Source organism: Gorilla gorilla, chromosome 18, assembly GCF_029281585.2.
Source record: "Gorilla gorilla gorilla isolate KB3781 chromosome 18, NHGRI_mGorGor1-v2.1_pri, whole genome shotgun sequence".
NCBI lineage: Eukaryota > Metazoa > Chordata > Mammalia > Primates > Hominidae > Gorilla > Gorilla gorilla.
The window spans coordinates 68,547,201-68,563,887 of record NC_073242.2 but is presented as its reverse complement, the minus strand read 5'-3'; the positions used below and the strand labels follow the sequence as shown (position 1 = coordinate 68,563,887).

At 40.8% G+C, this 16,687-nt stretch overlaps 1 protein-coding gene and 2 long non-coding RNA genes across 5 annotated transcripts in view; 2 read left to right on the top strand and 1 right to left on the bottom strand.

Moving 5' to 3' along the window:
- Positions 1-811, top strand: part of LOC129527434 (uncharacterized) — a 124,469-nt gene extending 123,658 nt beyond the window's left edge. The window contains exon 4 of the long non-coding RNA XR_008672402.2: positions 404-811. This is a non-coding gene — a long non-coding RNA (uncharacterized lncRNA). The remainder of the gene's footprint in view (positions 1-403) is intronic.
- Positions 1-12,849, bottom strand: part of LOC129527433 (uncharacterized) — an 88,548-nt gene extending 75,699 nt beyond the window's left edge. The window contains exons 1-4 of the long non-coding RNA XR_008672401.2: positions 12,742-12,849; positions 12,520-12,667; positions 10,085-10,192; positions 9,876-9,965 (exon numbers count right to left, since the gene is read on the bottom strand). This is a non-coding gene — a long non-coding RNA (uncharacterized lncRNA). The remainder of the gene's footprint in view (positions 1-9,875; positions 9,966-10,084; positions 10,193-12,519; positions 12,668-12,741) is intronic.
- LOC129527432 (TP53-target gene 3 protein) lies at positions 11,990-15,084 on the top strand. 3 transcript variants are annotated; one of them, XM_055364667.2, is made up of 4 exons: positions 11,990-12,358; positions 12,450-12,868; positions 13,547-13,836; positions 14,049-15,084. In XM_055364667.2, the coding sequence occupies exons 2-3, from the start codon at positions 12,507-12,509 to the stop codon at positions 13,686-13,688; spliced, it is 504 nt and encodes a 167-aa protein (XP_055220642.1). In that variant the 5' UTR covers positions 11,990-12,358; positions 12,450-12,506; the 3' UTR covers positions 13,689-13,836; positions 14,049-15,084. The 3 variants fall into 3 exon arrangements, with proteins under 3 accessions (XP_055220642.1, XP_063556245.1, XP_055220643.1); XM_063700175.1 differs by having other exon boundaries at positions 11,990-12,868; XM_055364668.2 differs by having other exon boundaries at positions 11,990-12,868; positions 14,057-14,372.
- Positions 15,085-16,687: the final 1,603 nt, after the last annotated feature.

The window sequence follows — 16,687 nt, the reverse complement described above, 5'->3', positions numbered from 1 at the left end:
TGCAAAGAAAGCAGGCTTGCTTAAGTGCCGTTTGAGGCGGGAAAACAAGGCAGGTTACAGGTTTCAGACAAAGACAGTAAATTATCCAACCCGTGACAACTCGGAGAGAACTTACAATTTAGTTATTTTGTCCAGTCAACTTTGAAGCTGAACAGAGCTGGGGTAACGGAAAACACCAATTACAGAAATATGCGGGGGTCTGGAGGCAGGCAATAAGCATGGAAGATTGAGATAAGCTCGCAGCTGCAACTTGTTAGCAATGCTGGAATGGACTGCTGAAATTTCTCAGCCTATGTATAACTTCTAAGTAACCTATGCTGAATGTTAACTATTACCTATGTTAGGTTTATTATTTTAAACTTTATTATTACTTATTTTATTTTATTTTATTTTCCTTCCACAGTATCTCTTACCATCCGGCCCAGGCAGCAGCCAGCACTGCCTGGGCCGCGGCCGCCGGCCTCATGAGCCTGGCATTCCTGTCACCCATTCTCCCCATAGCTTGCCTCCTCCTTCTCACAGTCCGGCGCCCCGCTCCTCGAGACGCAGGACCACCTCAGATCTCCAGTCCTGCACCTGCCGGCTGAGCAAATGAGGAGACGGGGAGAAAAGCTGTCTGTCGTTCCTGAAGGAACAGGACCTCCGCACTCCAAGAAGGAATCGGGCGCCCAGTGGGGGCTGCAGGAGCAGAGGACGGTGGCGGCAGTAGCAGCAGAGGCAGGAGTAGGACCAGTGGCTTCTCTGGAGGTGGCACTGTCTGCCCCCTTGAGCCTCTTCCTAACGCAGTCTTGATTCAAAATCCCTGCTCACCACGGATGCACAGTCACAGCTGAAGATTGTAGTTATCTAGGAGGATTATTTCTTCGTTGTAAATCTATGTTTTATATGGGAGTTTTTTGGTTGTTTCTCTCATTCTTTTTTGAAATTTCATATTACTATTTTTTTTTTGGTAAGTTCCTTGACATTCGTGTTTTGTGAGTTTGGTTTTACCTACGTATTATGATTTTGGATGTAAATCTGCAACTCTATGTATATGTTAAGTCAATGTGATGTTTAATCAAAATATGAGTCAGCCATATCTACCACCAATAAAATCGTGTGTTTGTTTGCCTCTATAAATATAGTCCATTTCTTCTTAATTATCTTGCATATTTCTCTTCTTGGCTGGTGTCAAAAGTTGTTTTGTCTTGTTCAGGACAGTAGTCATATAAGTAGTCTTAATTTACCCACGTATTTATTGAACAAATCTATATTTTCTTTGTGTGAGGAAAACACATTTATAATTTGAAGGTAATTTTCCAAAAAGTTTGTAACTCGGTATCTCTTTTATGTATCACTTTACAATATTTTAACTGTAATAAAACACAACAAAATTTACCAGTCTATACATTTGTAATTGCATAATTTATTAGTAGTACATATATCCACATTGTTATGCAACAATGTGGCTTCTAGAGCTTTTCCATTGCAAAACTAAAACTCAATACCCATATTCGTCAACTGCCCATTTTACCCTCTCCTGAGCCCTTAACATTTTACTTTCCATTTCTGTGAGTTGGACTACTTAAGATATCTCATAAGTGGAATCACACAATCACTGTCACTTTGTTTCCTGGCACATTTCACTTAACATCATGCCCTAAAGGTTTATTGTCATTGCAGCATGTGATAAGATTTCCTTTTAAAATCATATTTCATTGTATGTATATATCATATTTACTTATTTATCTGTCAAGGGACATTCAAGTAGCTTCTACCTTTTGGATTTTTAGAATAATTCTGTCATAAACATGGGTATGCAAATGTTTCTTTCAGGTCCCGCTTTGCGCTTTTAGGTAGATATCTATAAATGGTATTGCCAGACCACATGATAATTCCAATTTTAATAATCTGAGGAAACTCTGTACCATTTTTCATAATGGCTGCATGATTATTTTTTCCACCACCCAGTGCACAAATATACCAATTTCTCTACATCCTTGAAAACACTTGTTATTTTCTCTTATTTGATAGTGGCCATCCTAATGAATGTGAGGTAATATCTCACTGGGGTTTTGCTTTTCATTTCTCTAAAGATTCATGATTTGCAGCATCTTTTAAAACTCCTCTTGGCCGTTTGTATATCTCCTTTGTAGAAACATGTGGGTGTGAAGGATTACCTAGGTGCCAAGGCAAGAGACTGAAGGTAAAAACTGTTGCAGTATAATAAAGAAAACAGTTAGAATAAAGAATAGTTATAACACAAATTAGATATAGAGATGATCGTGGACATTATCCATCATTAGTATAAACATTATTAATCACTAGCTTTTAATATTACTCTTTGTTGTATTACTCATATAACCAAGGAATAACTGGTGGGTATAGGGTCAGGTGCTGAAGGGACATTGTGAGAAGTGACCTAGAAGGCAAGAGGTGAGCCCTCTGTCACACTCACATAAGGGCCGCTTGAGGGCTCCTTGGTCGAGCGGTAATGCCAGTGCCTGGGAAGGCACCTGTTACTTAGCAGACCGTGAAAGGGAGTCTCCTTTCCTTGGAGAAGTCAGGGAACACTCTGCTCCACCAGCTTCTTGTGGGAGGCTGGATATTATCCAGGCCTGCCCGTAGCCATCTGGAGGCATAAAGCCCTCCTTGTGGTGCTGTGCTTCAATGGTCATGCTCCTTGTCCACTTTCATGTTCCTCCCATTCTCCTGGTTCCTCTTTGAAGTTCTTAGTAGATAGTGGTAGAAGAAATAGTGAAAGTCTTAAAGTCTTTGATCTTTCTTATAAATGCATAGAAGAAAACACTGACGTATGCTGCCTTCCCTCTCTGCTTTGGCTACCTAAAAGGGAAGGGCCTCCTGTCCCATGATCACATGACTTGCTTAACTTTGTCAATCACCTGGATGACTCACCCTCCTTACCCTGCCCCCTTGTCTTGTATGCAATAAATATCAGCGTGCCCAGCCATTCGGGGCCACTACTGGTCTCTGTGTCTTGGTGGTAGTGGTCCCCCAGGCCCAGCTGTTTTCTCTTTATCAGCAAGCTTATTACCTTTGAGGTAGTCCCAGTTTCCTGCTTTTTTCTTGTTACTTCTGCTTTTAATGTCATGTTAAAAAAATTATCAAGACAAATGTCATGATTTTTACCTTATATTTTAAGACTTTTATAGCGATCTTACTTACATTTAAGTGTTTAAGATAGTTTTCTATATGGTGCAAGTGAAAAGTCCAATTTTATTTTCTTCCATTTTGATACTCAATTTTAGAACACTATTCTGTTCTTCCCTGTTGTTCGGTCATGGCAGCCTGATTGAAGATTATTTGATGATATTCATAAAGGTTTATTTCTGGGTTCTCTCTTCTGTTCCATCATCTATTTGTCTTTCTGTTTGTATTGCTATAGCTTTATAATATATTTTGGAATCAGGAAGTGTGATACCTCTAACTTTGTTCTTCTCCACAGCTACTTTGGCTACTCATTGTCCCTTGAGATTCCATATGAATTTTAAGACTTAATATTTCTGAAAAAAATGTAACATTGGGATTTTGATAGAAAATACTTTGAATTTGTGCTTCACTGTGAGTAGTATTGACATCTTAATAATATTAAATTTTCTGACCCTTGAACAAGAAGTCAAGAGTGTTCTAAGTTTCACATATTTTTTTCATTTGCCAGTTTCCTTCTGCTTGTGATTTGCAGCTGAGGTCTTTTAATGCTGCCCAGGCTGGTCTCCAACTTTTGGGCTTAAGCTATTCTCCCTCCTCAGCCTCCTGATGTGTTTCAATTACATGGATGAGCCACTGCACCTGGCCTCTTTATTGATTTTCTGATATTTTTATGATTTGAAGGTAATTTTTGAAAAGGTTGATAAATATGTATCTCTTTAGAAAGTTTTTCACTATTAATGTAGTCAAAACCACATAAAATTTACCATCTTAAATATTTTAAGTACATAGTTAAATAATATTAAATATATTCACATTGTCATGCAACATATCCCTAGAATGTTTTTATGTTGCAAAACTAAAATTCAATAGCCATGAAACAACAACTACCCTTTTATCTCCTCCCCTGAGGCTCTGACTGATACTATTCTACTTTCTATTTCTAAGAGTTTAACTATTTTAGATATTTAACTGGAATCACACAGTGTCCTTTTATGACTCATTTATTTTATTTACATAATGTCCTCCAGATTTATCCTTAGTGTAAAAATAATCAGATCTCCTGCTTTTAAAAAACTGGATAATATTCCATTATTTGTATATTCCAATTTGTCTTTATTCACTGATTCATTGAGGGACATTTGGGTTGCTTCCACCTATCAGCTGTTGTGAATAATGTTGTGCAATGAATATGGATATACAAATAACTCTTCATTTGGCCATATATATGACAGATTATTTCTGTGCTCTATTCTGTTCCATTTGTCTGTGTGTCTGCCTTTATGTCAGTACCAAATAGTTTGGTTACTGTAATTTTGTAATACATTATAAAGTCAAGGAGTGTGATGCCTCCAATATTATTTCTTTTTTTTAAGGTTGTTTGGCTCCTGAGAGTCACTTTAGATTCCATATAAGTTTTAGAAATGCTTTTTGTATTTCTGCCAAGTGAAATGACAGTTAAAATTTGATAGAGATCTCATTGAATCTGTAGATCATTTTGGGTAGTGTGGACATCTTCACAATATTGTCTTCCAACCCTTGAACGAGAGCATGCAGAAGAGTGTGTTGTTTAATTTCCACATATTTGTAGATTTTCCATATTTCTTCTGCTATTGATTTCTAATTTTATTCCCTTGTAATAAAAAATGATTGTAATATTTTAATCTTTTTTTTGAAACAGAGTTTTGCTCTGTTGCTCAGGCTGGAGCACAGCGGCTCAATCATGGCTAACCAGAGCCTCGATCTCCCAGGCTCAAGCAATCCTCCCCCGTCAGCCTCCTGAGTAGCTGGATGCACAGGCATGTGCCATTATGCCCAGCTAATTTTTAACTTTTATATTTTCTAAAGAGAGGGTCTCTTTATGTTGCCCAGGCTGGCGCCGAACTCCTAAACTCACTAATCCTCCCACCTCAGCCTCCCAAAATGCTGGAATTATAGGAATGAGCCACAATGCCTAGCCCATATTTTAACATTTTAAAATTTGGTAAAACTTGTTTTGTGTCCTAGTAGGTTATCTACTCAGGAGAATGTTTCATGACCTATTGGAAAAAGTGTATATTCTGATATTGTTGTGTGAAGTGTTTTTTTTTTCTTTTTTTTTCACTTCTATTTGTAGCCTACATGGACCTATTGGACTGAACAAAGCAGGGTGAATGCAGGAATAAAAGACAAGAGACAAAGGGGTTTATTTGGAAAAAGGGGTCAGGGGCACCTTTCCTCTAGTGGACAAGGTACCTGAGCTTTACACAGCCCTCCATATTTATTAGGTAAAAGAGATAGTGAGAAGAGGGGGGTGGTTTTCCACCAGCAGCTTGATTCACAGCTGACTTGAGAGACTACATTCTTAGAACAATAGGCACTGGATTTCTCAATAGATAACTTCAAGGAGCCTGGTGCCAGGGAATAAGGCCCTCAGCAAACCTTTTGGTGGCAGGGCAGTGTGAGTTTGCCCACATCCTGCATTCATGATAAACAGTTTGCTGTTTGATCATATAGCCTCCAGTGGAATGCTGAGTTGGTCACGTCCCATGGGCCTTCAGATTCCTGAATCTATTCACTGTGATGAGTGTTTTCTATATGTCTGTTCAGTTTACAGAGTTTGCTACTAATAGTCGGATAATTATGTCTCTTACTATTTTTGCTTAGCTATTTCTTTCTTCATCTGGGTCGATCTTAGCTTTATACATTTGGGAACCCCGATGTGAAGTGTACATATATTTATTATTAACACAGCTTCCCCAGTGAATCAACACTTGTATCATTATACACTATATTTGTCCTTTAATTCAGTTTTGACTTAATGTGTATTTTGCATAATTATGACCCCTCTTCTCTCATTTGATTGCAATTTTCCTAGAAGATATTTTTCATACTTGCACTTTTAGCCTATCTGTGTGCTTAGATCTAAAGTGAGTTTCTTATAGACAGCAGAAAACAAATCGTTTTTTCTTTCAATCTCTAGCCAATTTACACATTTCTGTTGGAAATTTTACTCTATGTATATATTCATTTTAATTGTGAAAAGAATGGACTACTTCCATTTTGTTAATAGTTCTATTTGTTTCTTGTAGGTGTTTTCTCCTCTTTTCTGCTCTTACTGCCTTCCTTTTTATTTAATTGATTTTTATAGTGACATATTTCTATTTAATTTGCCAAGGCCAAATTGCAAGATAAAAAGTTTGCCTTTAATCTAGTCTCTTGACATCAGATCAAGCCTATGGACAGATCTAAAAACATGAGGTTTCCCTCTTCTGGGGCCCCACTTTTTGGACTGCTGTATGATCTCTGGAGGATTGATGAGTCCACACCAAGCAGCAGTGGACAGCAGTGTTCTACCTGTGAACACTTGTTTCTTGTAGGCCCTACTGTCTCTCAGGGCACCACCTCTCTTATCCTTTAAACAGGAGTGATATTGGCAGAGAAGGGGCATTCACTCCTATCTGGCAGAAAAGGAGGATTCAGGCCCTTTAACCTCCCTAAGGTCAGAAAAGTTGGATCCCTCAGAGATGCACTTGCAATGTGGCAGCCACTGGGCACAGGGGCTACTGAGCAACTGTATTGTGCCCAGCATGAACTAAGATATGCTGGGGAGAAATACAAGAAAATATTTAAATATTTAGTTACATATACATATGTGCATAAAAATATATAATGCTGGGTTAAAGAAACATATGTCTATGTGTGTCTACATATATATGTACACATATATATGTTTCTTTAATTATTTCATTCTGATTATATGTTAAAATATTTTGGATATATTGAGCTATGTTGTTAACATCAATTTCACTCATTTTTCTTTTTCTTTATGCTGCTACTAGCAAATTCTAATTGTCACATGTGGCTCACATTTTACTTCTATTGCACATTGCTGCAATAGAGGATTGTCTAATTTCAAAGCTCAGTTTGCCTCAAAAGCCAAGAGGCCAGAAAGATTGTAAAATCTAAAAATTAAAAATAATTGTAATTGGTTGGGCATGGTGGCTCATGCCTGTTATGCTAGCACTTTGGGAGGCCGAGGCAGGCGGATCACTTGACCTCGGTTCGAAACCAGCCTGGTCAACATGGTGAAACCATGTCTCTACTAAAAATAAAAAAATTAGCTGGGCAACATGGTGGGTGCCTGTATCCCAGCTACCTGGGAGGCTGAGGCAGAAGAATCACTTGAACCTGGCAGGCAGAGGTTGCAGTGAGCCAATATCTCATCACTGTACTCGAGCCTGGGTGACAGAGTGAGACTCTGTCTCAAAAAAATGTAAATAAAAATAAAAATAATTGTTATTATTTTGTTTCTATTTTGAATAATACACACACACACACCCCTCCCCCTTCACACACACACAAATAAGGCAGAGAAAGAAAGAGAGAATCTTGTTCTGTCACCCAGGCTGCAGTGCAGTGGCCTGATCTCAGCTCACTGCAGCCTCTACCTCCCAGGCTTAAGTGACCCTCCCACCTCTGCCTCCCAAGTAGCTGGGACCACAGACACGTGTGACCATTCCTGGCTAATTTTTTCATTTTTTTGTAGAAAAGTTTTGATGTGGGGCCCTCACATTCTGTTGCCCAGGCTGGTCCCAAACGCCTGGATTCAAGAGCTCCTATCCCCTCAGCCTATAAAAGTGCTGGTATTAAAGGTGAGATCCACTATGCCTGGCCACATATATACAATTTATAAATAAAAATAACCTTATATATAAGGTTAAATGCAAATATCCCACAGTGAAGGCCGGGCTTCAGCATAAGGAGGAAGTCCTGACTGAAAAAGGCTGCGGCTTGGAACATTTTACCCTGTTGTCATCTGGCTACGAGTCGGCTCACATCTTCTCTCATTCAGAACCTGAAGGGGTGGGGCCTGGGGCCGTATTATCCAATCACTAGTGCTGGGGTAAAACTGTCTTAAAACTATTATTTTAATGCTTAGCAATACTAATTTTTAGTGAGAAACTTAAGATTACTTAATTTAACATAACCAGACTTTAAGATTTTAAATTACTAAAAAAAAAAAAGAAACTTAAAATGATGACAGAGTTACTTCCTCTAATGTTTTTTGGTGAGGGTTTCAAATACCTATGTCATATATTGAAACCTACAGTTCTATAAGCCCTACCCTTAAATCAAAACAACCCTGATGCTATTGTGAACAGGTACTTAGCATAAATCCTACCCTTAGGCAAATTTATATAGTGATTTCAATTGTCCTTCACATTCCCTTTCCTGTGATAAGTGTCTGGGTTTAGGGGGTCACAGTGTGAGGTTCCACCATCTTCAGCTATCTGAGACATAGCTTCTATTAATAAATGTTCCTCTTAAATGTTTCTTTCTGAGAAACTTGATTTGTCAGCCTCATTCTTCAAACTCTCATCTCCTTTGGCCTTTAAAGGTAGGTTTATATATATACTCACAAGAAAACACTCTCATATATATAGTCTGTCAATTTCTCAAACATTGTTATGTGGTTCATGACTGTAATGTGTACCACATGTAGTTTTGTACATGAACAGTATATTTTTTATAGCTACTTTCTATTACACATCACTAAAATACATGTTCAGTAAGTGCTCACTTAACATCATTGATAGGTCCCTGGAAACTGACTTTAAGTGAAACAAAATACTATATGCCATGGAAAATTAACTCTTGTTTATATCAATTAGCCAATGGTAAAATTGGTTTTATTATATAGTACATTGTTTTACTTAAAGTCACAGTTTCTGAGAATCTATCAAAAAAGGGAGAACATACTGTCATTAGTATTACAGTATATGGTACATTATAGCATTACACTATTATAGTATGTTATTGTAGTCTTAGCAATTGGTAGTATAATGTGTTTCAGTTTCTCCCAAGGTCACAGAATTATCCAGACCAACCAATAACAACCTCCTGTGGGAACCAGGTGCATCGCACCCTCTTGATACTACAAAGCCTTCCCCAACACCCCCTGTTTGTTCTCTCTGCTCCCAAGTGCAATCCCTGTGTGGATCTGTATACCTTATATAATTTCCTTCTTCCATGATTATATGTAACGAATAACTGCTGTCAATCTCATTTGTCCAATGATTGGTGCCATGGTTTTAACTGTTCCAGTTGTACAAGGGTGGTAATTTGTCCCTCACCAATGGGGTAAAGGGGAGGCTAATCAAACAATTCACAATACAAACTGGATTAACCAACCATGACTGAGGACATCGGCTCAACTTTAACTGCTTTTGGCCTACTGATTTCATGATACATTAAAAGTCACCTCAGTCAGAGCCACCAGTTTCTGGTGGGCTTTTGCTTTGGTCTAAATAGCCATTTGTGGCCTTTATCATGAGTTGCCTTCCCTGACCACATTAAAGCACACTCATCACCTAGACATATATGGTCAGTTGACTCTGCTCCAGCCTGATGTGTCATCATATTTAGCCTTTGTTTGGCATGCAGCTTGCAAGACACTTGCCTTTCAAGGCAGTGAAAACACAGAACCTTAATCAGTGAGTACTTCAGTCCTGATTACCAAGAGTCAGGCTATATCCCTGTGGTCACTTCATCTGGTCTGCTTACCATTACTAAATGCCCGGGTAGTCATATGAACATTGCTTATTATTGCACACTCTCAGGAAAGGCCCAGGGATGGTTTTTTGTAAAATTGCAAAAAACAAAAAGGACTTTTACTTTGGAGAGAATTATGCACGTCACTCAGTTGCTCTAACAAGTGCTACTGTCATGGGAGCAAGAACAGTGACCTTGTCTTTCCTGAGCTGCCGCTTCCTTTGCTCCTGTCACATGCACTCTCACGATGAGGGGCTCATTCCTTGTGCCTTATGGTTCAGGCCCTGATAAGAAATAAAAAAAAGAAAGATAACTTAATATTAGTCCCTCCCAAAACTTACTGGGTAATTCTCTCATCGTAAATCCCCTACTCATCGTGTAGGCTTTTAGCACTGCTGCTTACCAGTATGCTAAAGGTGCAGACTTAGGATCAGAAGTTTGATGAACTCAAACAAAAAGACCACAATGCATATGGGTGCTAATCCCAGTGAAATGGAGTGGCAGTAAACACCTTCAACCAAAGAGAAAACAGATCACAAATAAACAAATAATGACACAACTCAAGAAACTAGAGGAGGGAGAACTTATCCCAACGTTCCCAGATAATAAAATTAGTAAAAAAATTCGGAGCAGAAATGAATACACTGAAGATTAGAAAAACAATAGAAAATGTAGAAAAAATGTAAGAGCTTGTTTTATGAAAACATCAAGTTGACATATCTTTAGCTAGACTAAGAAATAAATGCTTAAATAAATAAAATCAGAATTAAAGGGAAGACATTACAACTGGTAAAATAGAAATAAAAAAAGGTCATAAGACTGCTGTGTACACAGACTCCTATGTACAATGATATCCCACCAAATGGGATAAGGGAGAAGACATGAATACATTTCTAGACATGTACCACCTACCAAGAATGAAGCACAAAGAAATAGAAAATATGAATAGATCAGTAATGGGTAAGGAGTTTAGATCTGATGACTTTGTTGCTGAATTTTACTAAACATTTAAAAAGAACCAAATCTTTGAAAAAATTGAAGGAGGAGGAATACTTCCAAACTCATTTTATGAAGCCAGCATTACACTGATACAAAAACCAGAGATGGACATCACAAGGAAAACAATTACAGGCCAATATCCCTGATGAACATAGGTGAAAAATCATCCACAAAGTAGTTGCAAATGAAATTCAAAAGCACTTTAAAAGGATCATCTATTATGATCAAGTTGGATTTATTCCTGGGATGCAATAATATTTTAATATGTGGAAATCAATAAATGCCATACTCCTTATTTACACAACAAAAAGATTAAAAATCATGACTTTGTTATGCATGCCTAAAATTATTTTGACAAAATTTAAAATCCATTCCAAATAAAATCTATAACAATTAGGTATAGAAAGAATATACCTCAAAATAAAGAGGTATGTTCTTTATAAGCTATAGGACAATCCCATGGTTAACATTATTGTCAATGGTGAAATTTTGGAATTATTTTTAAGATTTATTATAAGAAAAAGATGCCCACTCTCACTACTTCTTTCAACACCGTATTGGAAATCCTGCTCAGAATTTAAGACAAGAGAAAAAAGAGCATTTAAATAAGAAACAACAAGTTCTTTTATTCATGGAGATTAACGCTCAGGTTTTTGCAGATTAGATTTAACAGCATGAAAACTGGTACCATCCAGGAATCAAAGGATATAGGACTTTAGGGCATCAATTATTAAGAGGCTATAGGAAAGCAGAAATGCTCCTGGATGTTTCCATTGTCTAGACACAAAATTTCAACAGACCAGCCCCAGGAAGTAAAGGCACATTCCTGACTACTGTTAGTTGATGAGCTTTTCACCAAAAGCAGAGATGTGAGACCTGGCAGGTTTCAAAGACCCCTCAAGTGCTCCATACCTTGAAATTCACTTCCACAAAGCTAGAACACCATCTGTTCCTGAGGGATCAGGTTATCGTCTGTTTCTTTTAGGCACTGGCCAGTAAGGCTTTAGTGGACACGAAGCCAGTGATTTTTAGTGTAAAATGCCTAATCTATCATAATCTTTAAGTAGATATTTGGAGGCCTGCACACTTAAATGGGTTGGTGAAATGCCATACCAGACACATGGCTGGGAATTGGGTTTTTCTCCTCCGCTCTTAGCAGCACCTTTGTAACCCAGTGATTACCCCCCTCATGGCTCCACGGCCACATCCGCAAAAAGGGTACTGGTGAACGTGACATTTTCACGAAGCCACAGCCCATGGTCACTCCCTGAAAAGCTCTGAACTTGCGCATTCCCAGGCCAGGCCGTGGTTGTCTTTCAAAGGCGGCTCAGCTTGTGCTTTGCTTGGAGAGAGCGGAGGGCAGCAGCACAGTGACAGCGTCTGGGACCTCAGACCAGTTTCCACAGCCACTTACGAAAGCAGACGGCTCCATGGGCTGGAGGAGGTGTGACGCTCTGGAAAGAACTCGGGTGCGGGTGGGAAAGAAAATCGAGCTGAGCAGCGGGAAGTCGAAGTCGCGTGAGTGAGGACCAGACACTCCCGATTTAGGCAAAGGCGGGGTGCACTTCCCAACAACACATCCTCCTCACTGGCGAGACCAGGCCTGCCCTTCAAGTTCCTCTCCTGATTTAATCCCCTCGGCGAGGGTTTGGCATGAAATCAATGGCCAGCAAGCTTGGTAAACGAAGCCGCCTACACCGCCCTCCCCCTCCCTGCACGGCCGCGCCCCGCCTCCGCTCCTGTCTCAATCTGGGATTGTCCTCCTGTAGCCCCACCATCCACCGTGGGGAACGGTGGAGAGACTACAACTCCCAGTATGCACCGCGATGCGCGCCTCACCCTGCATCTCCCAGCCCGCAGCCAGCTGGCATCCTAGACCCTCTGCCCTGCGACCAACAGCCGGGAGCGGACCAGACACCAGAACTCCCGGAACGGTTGAAGACGGTTCCACTCCCTGTCCCGCCTTTCGCAGCCCAGCAGTTTCGCCCTGCAGAGAGGAACCTTGCTGTTTCCAAATCTCTCCTGCTGAGGAGACATTGGAGCTAGGGCGGCTAGTTTCACCTGGTAATTGTGACACCCTGTCTCCTCGAGCTGCAGGCTTTTATGCTTGTCATGTTCGAAGTTTGATACCCTGCAGATCAACAAAGGGCCGGTGGCCTCTCACTGCCTCCGCGGCAGGGTTGTCAAGGTAACGCTCCTCGGACAAGCATTGGGCGCGACCCGCCCCTTTTCTCACCCCGCCTCCTCCTCAGCCCCACCCTCCTTCGCTCCTCCTCTTGTCACTCCCTTTCAGACATGCGCAGTGCGGCCCGTCCCTAGGGCTGGGTTAAGGGCCGCGGATGTGGCAGTTCTCAGGCCTCTTGGGATCGCCTCAAGAAGCCCCCTCACGAGTGTCTCGATTTCCTGTCAGGCAACAAAGGGCCGTTCGCCTTTCATGACCTCCACAGCAGCGTTGCCGTGGTAACGATCCTCCGCCGGACGTTGGCCGCACCGCGCCCCTATTCTTGCCCATCTCCCGCTCCGCCCCGTCCCTTCTCGCTCCTCCCTCTTGTCACACCCGTTCAGACATGGGTAGTGTAGCCCGTCCCTAGCGGCGGGATAAAAGTCCTGCCCTTTCACACATGCGCAGTGCACCCATTCCTAGGGGTGGGGCTAAGGGGCCTGCCCTTTCGGAAATGCGCAGTGCAGCCCGTCCCTAGGTGTAGGGTAATGGCGGCCGACCTGGCAGGTCTCAGGCTCCTTGGGATCCCCTGGAGAAGCCCGCTCATGAGTGTCTGAAACTGTCACTTGACTGCCAGAAGTGAAAACATCGTGTCCCTAGTCACCTGCCATTTGCCTTTTCAAAACCATTTCCTCTGTTCTCTAGGCTGTCACAAATCCTCTGCACCCCAGGAGCGCCGCTTGGACCCCCGGGCTCGCTGCGTGGTCCATATCTAGGTCGGGCCTCTCACGGAGACTTTCCCGCCAGTGTAATAAAGAAGAGAAAACGTCACAGCGGAAGGGCCTGACCCTGCTGCATCCACTAAGGAAACAGCTACGGGGATGGGACCCTGGAAGCTGCTGTGGGAGCCTCATCCACCGCTTCTCTGACCCCACCCAGGCTGCTTCCCAGGCCTCAGGGTCTTAGTGTGGACCTCCCGGCCGTGATTAATGCAGGTCAGCAGGACCAGAGCGCCCCTTGGTCCCTCTCAACACATGAGGGTAGTTTGTGTGGTGAGGTCAGAGAGAGTGTCTGCGCTTCTGCCCTGAATAGGACTCCCTTGGAAAATACTTGAATATCTCTTTTTAAATACCCCCTTGGACCACTTTTAATAGTTTTCTGATAGAACTAAACAGTGATCATTCTCTTAATTCATGTTTCCATTAAGTTTTTCAGGTTAAGTACTGCACGACTACTCGCTTCTGAAACTGATAGACACTGCCTCAGCTCCGTGCAGGGCAGACGCACAAGAGCAGAATCTCCGTGGGACATCTCTCTGGAGCATCAATATTACTGCAGTATTTGGAAGAAACAAATTTAAATAAGTTCTAAGGTAAAGAATGGAACATTTAAGACAAGTCTGGAAAGTCATCTGCCTTTAATAACTGTCGTTTGTCCCTCACGTCAGACTTTCTCCAAGACAAAAACTCTAAGAACTTATTTCCATTCTTACAAATAGTAAAAATGATAAATCATATCAAATCCATTGAAAGTCCTGCCTGCTACTTTCCTAAATCGCAATATGGCCTTGGTATGGTTTTATTTGTACTTTTGTGGGGGGTTCGTGGATCTTTAGATAAAAAAAGAAAAGAATAGGTTTTTGAACAATTTTTGCAAGTTTGCAGCTGTTAGGTATTGATTTATTTTTGCAACCCATCTAATTCTTCTGTCTCTCTCCTCTCCTCAGACTCAATAATTCCATGGGTCTCTAAGGCTGTGTTTATTTTCTTTAAATTTTGTTGATTTACTTTTATACTCCATTTGATTTTTTCTATCTCTCACCTTTTCTCAGACTCAGTCATCCCACAGGTCTGTAAGTCTCTGTTCATTTTCTTTAAACTTCTTTTTTTTTCTGTCCTCAGATTGGATAAATTATATTGCTATGTCTCTGTTTCTGAACTATAGAAAAGCTCAAAATTATTATTTTTATTTCCCATTTTTTATATGGCTATTTTTTCTCTGCTGATGTTTCACATCTATTAATTTATGAGAATATTTTCCTTTGCCCTCATGAGCGTGTTTATAATAGCTGCCTTCAAATTCTTGTCTGCCATTTACATCTTGGACATCTTGGAGATGGCTACTGCCTGCTTTTTATCTTGTGTATTTATTACATTTTCACGTGTCTTCACGCATCTCTTGAATTGGAAATTATGCCCTGGAGACTGTATACAAGACTGGATTAAAAAGACTGGATTCTGTTTTGTCCCTGTGAAGAGTGTTGTTTTTAAAAGAGGGTGTTAAATGGGCTTGATTCTATCTTCAATACTTATCTCTCCTATGGAAGGCATAGCCAAAATATGCATTCAGTTTTTATATACACATATTTCATGTATGTATTGTATATAGAAGTGTTTCTATAACGATATATAATAATTTACCCAGGATTCATCATTTTTCTGTGTGAGAGTGTTAGTTCAGTTAGCTACTTCATCATTAGTGGAAGCCAGAAGCTCAGTTTTGATTTTTGAGTGTAATATAAAAAATTACACAGTATGGATACTTTTACATCAATTTTTTAATGCGATATTATATTTGTGATATTTATGCTGTTACAGATATCTACAGTTTGTTCATTTTAAAAAGTCGTTTTTTACATTGTGGTAAAATATACATAAAATTAACCATTTTAACAATTTTTAAAAGTGCAGGACAGAGGAATTAATCACACTCACATTGTTCTACAACCATCATCCACATTCATAGGGAAATTTGTTCATTTTGCAAAACTCAAACTCTGTTCCCGTTACCTTCCTTTTGGCCTCTAGGAACTACTCTTCTACTTTGAGTTTCTATGAATGGAACTACTGTAAGTACCTCATATGAGTGGAATCATACAATGTAGTAAAGAAATCACGAGGAAGAATAATACACACTGTATAACATGCTTATTAATTTAAATAAACACAGAGATCAGTAGTACATGGTGATTATAGAGAAAGACAGATAAAAAAGAAAAAGCAGTTAGAAGGGTGTGTAAAATTTATCACTATGGTGTCTCAAGTTTTAGAGCACTGAGGCCCCGGCCCCAGACACATTACTGGTCATGGTGAAGCTGGGAGCCCAGTGCAGCTGTCTGACTCCCAAAGCCAACACTCAGGCCAAATGTCACTGAGCCCTGAGGCACTCTGCCCCTGCCAGCCCAGGCACTCAATGGCCCTGAGATTCACCATGGCCTGTTCTTGGTCTTGAGGGTGTTGCTGGCCTGCTGGAATAGGGGCCCATCTGACAAAACAAGTAGGAGCTTCAGAAAATAGTGGCAGCTGTGAGGCTACCAGGAGCCACACCTCAGGCTTCCCACTGCCTGCCCAGGGGTCCCCATGCAGCAAGGCCTAATGTTGACCAGGGAGCTATGGCCCCAGGTTCTCTGAAGCTGGCCACAGGATAGAGTCTTCTCCTAGTCTTTGCTAATCTGCTAGGCCCTCATCTTTTATTCTGACTGTGCAGCTTCATGCACTGGAACCAAACCCCAAATTCCTCCTCAGTCAGAAGATGACAATTACCTCTTGTCACTGAAGCAGCTGCATTTCCTGGAGGACTTTGATATGGAGATAGAAGGAAGGGCAGGATTCTGACAGGTCCTGGGTGGAAGATGACAAAGGGAACTTGTGGGGGTGTGAGGGGGTAGGGACAATTTCTAGGGCCTTTCTTTTAAGGGGTCCTACCCTCCCCTCCAATCCCATGTAGCCCCAACCTGTTCTCAGAGTTGGATATAAACAGTCCCTCCTCTAGGAGTTTATCATTGATTCTATTCCCCTAATCAAACCCTCCATTGGGATGGGTGTCCTGCTTCTCTGTGTATCAAAC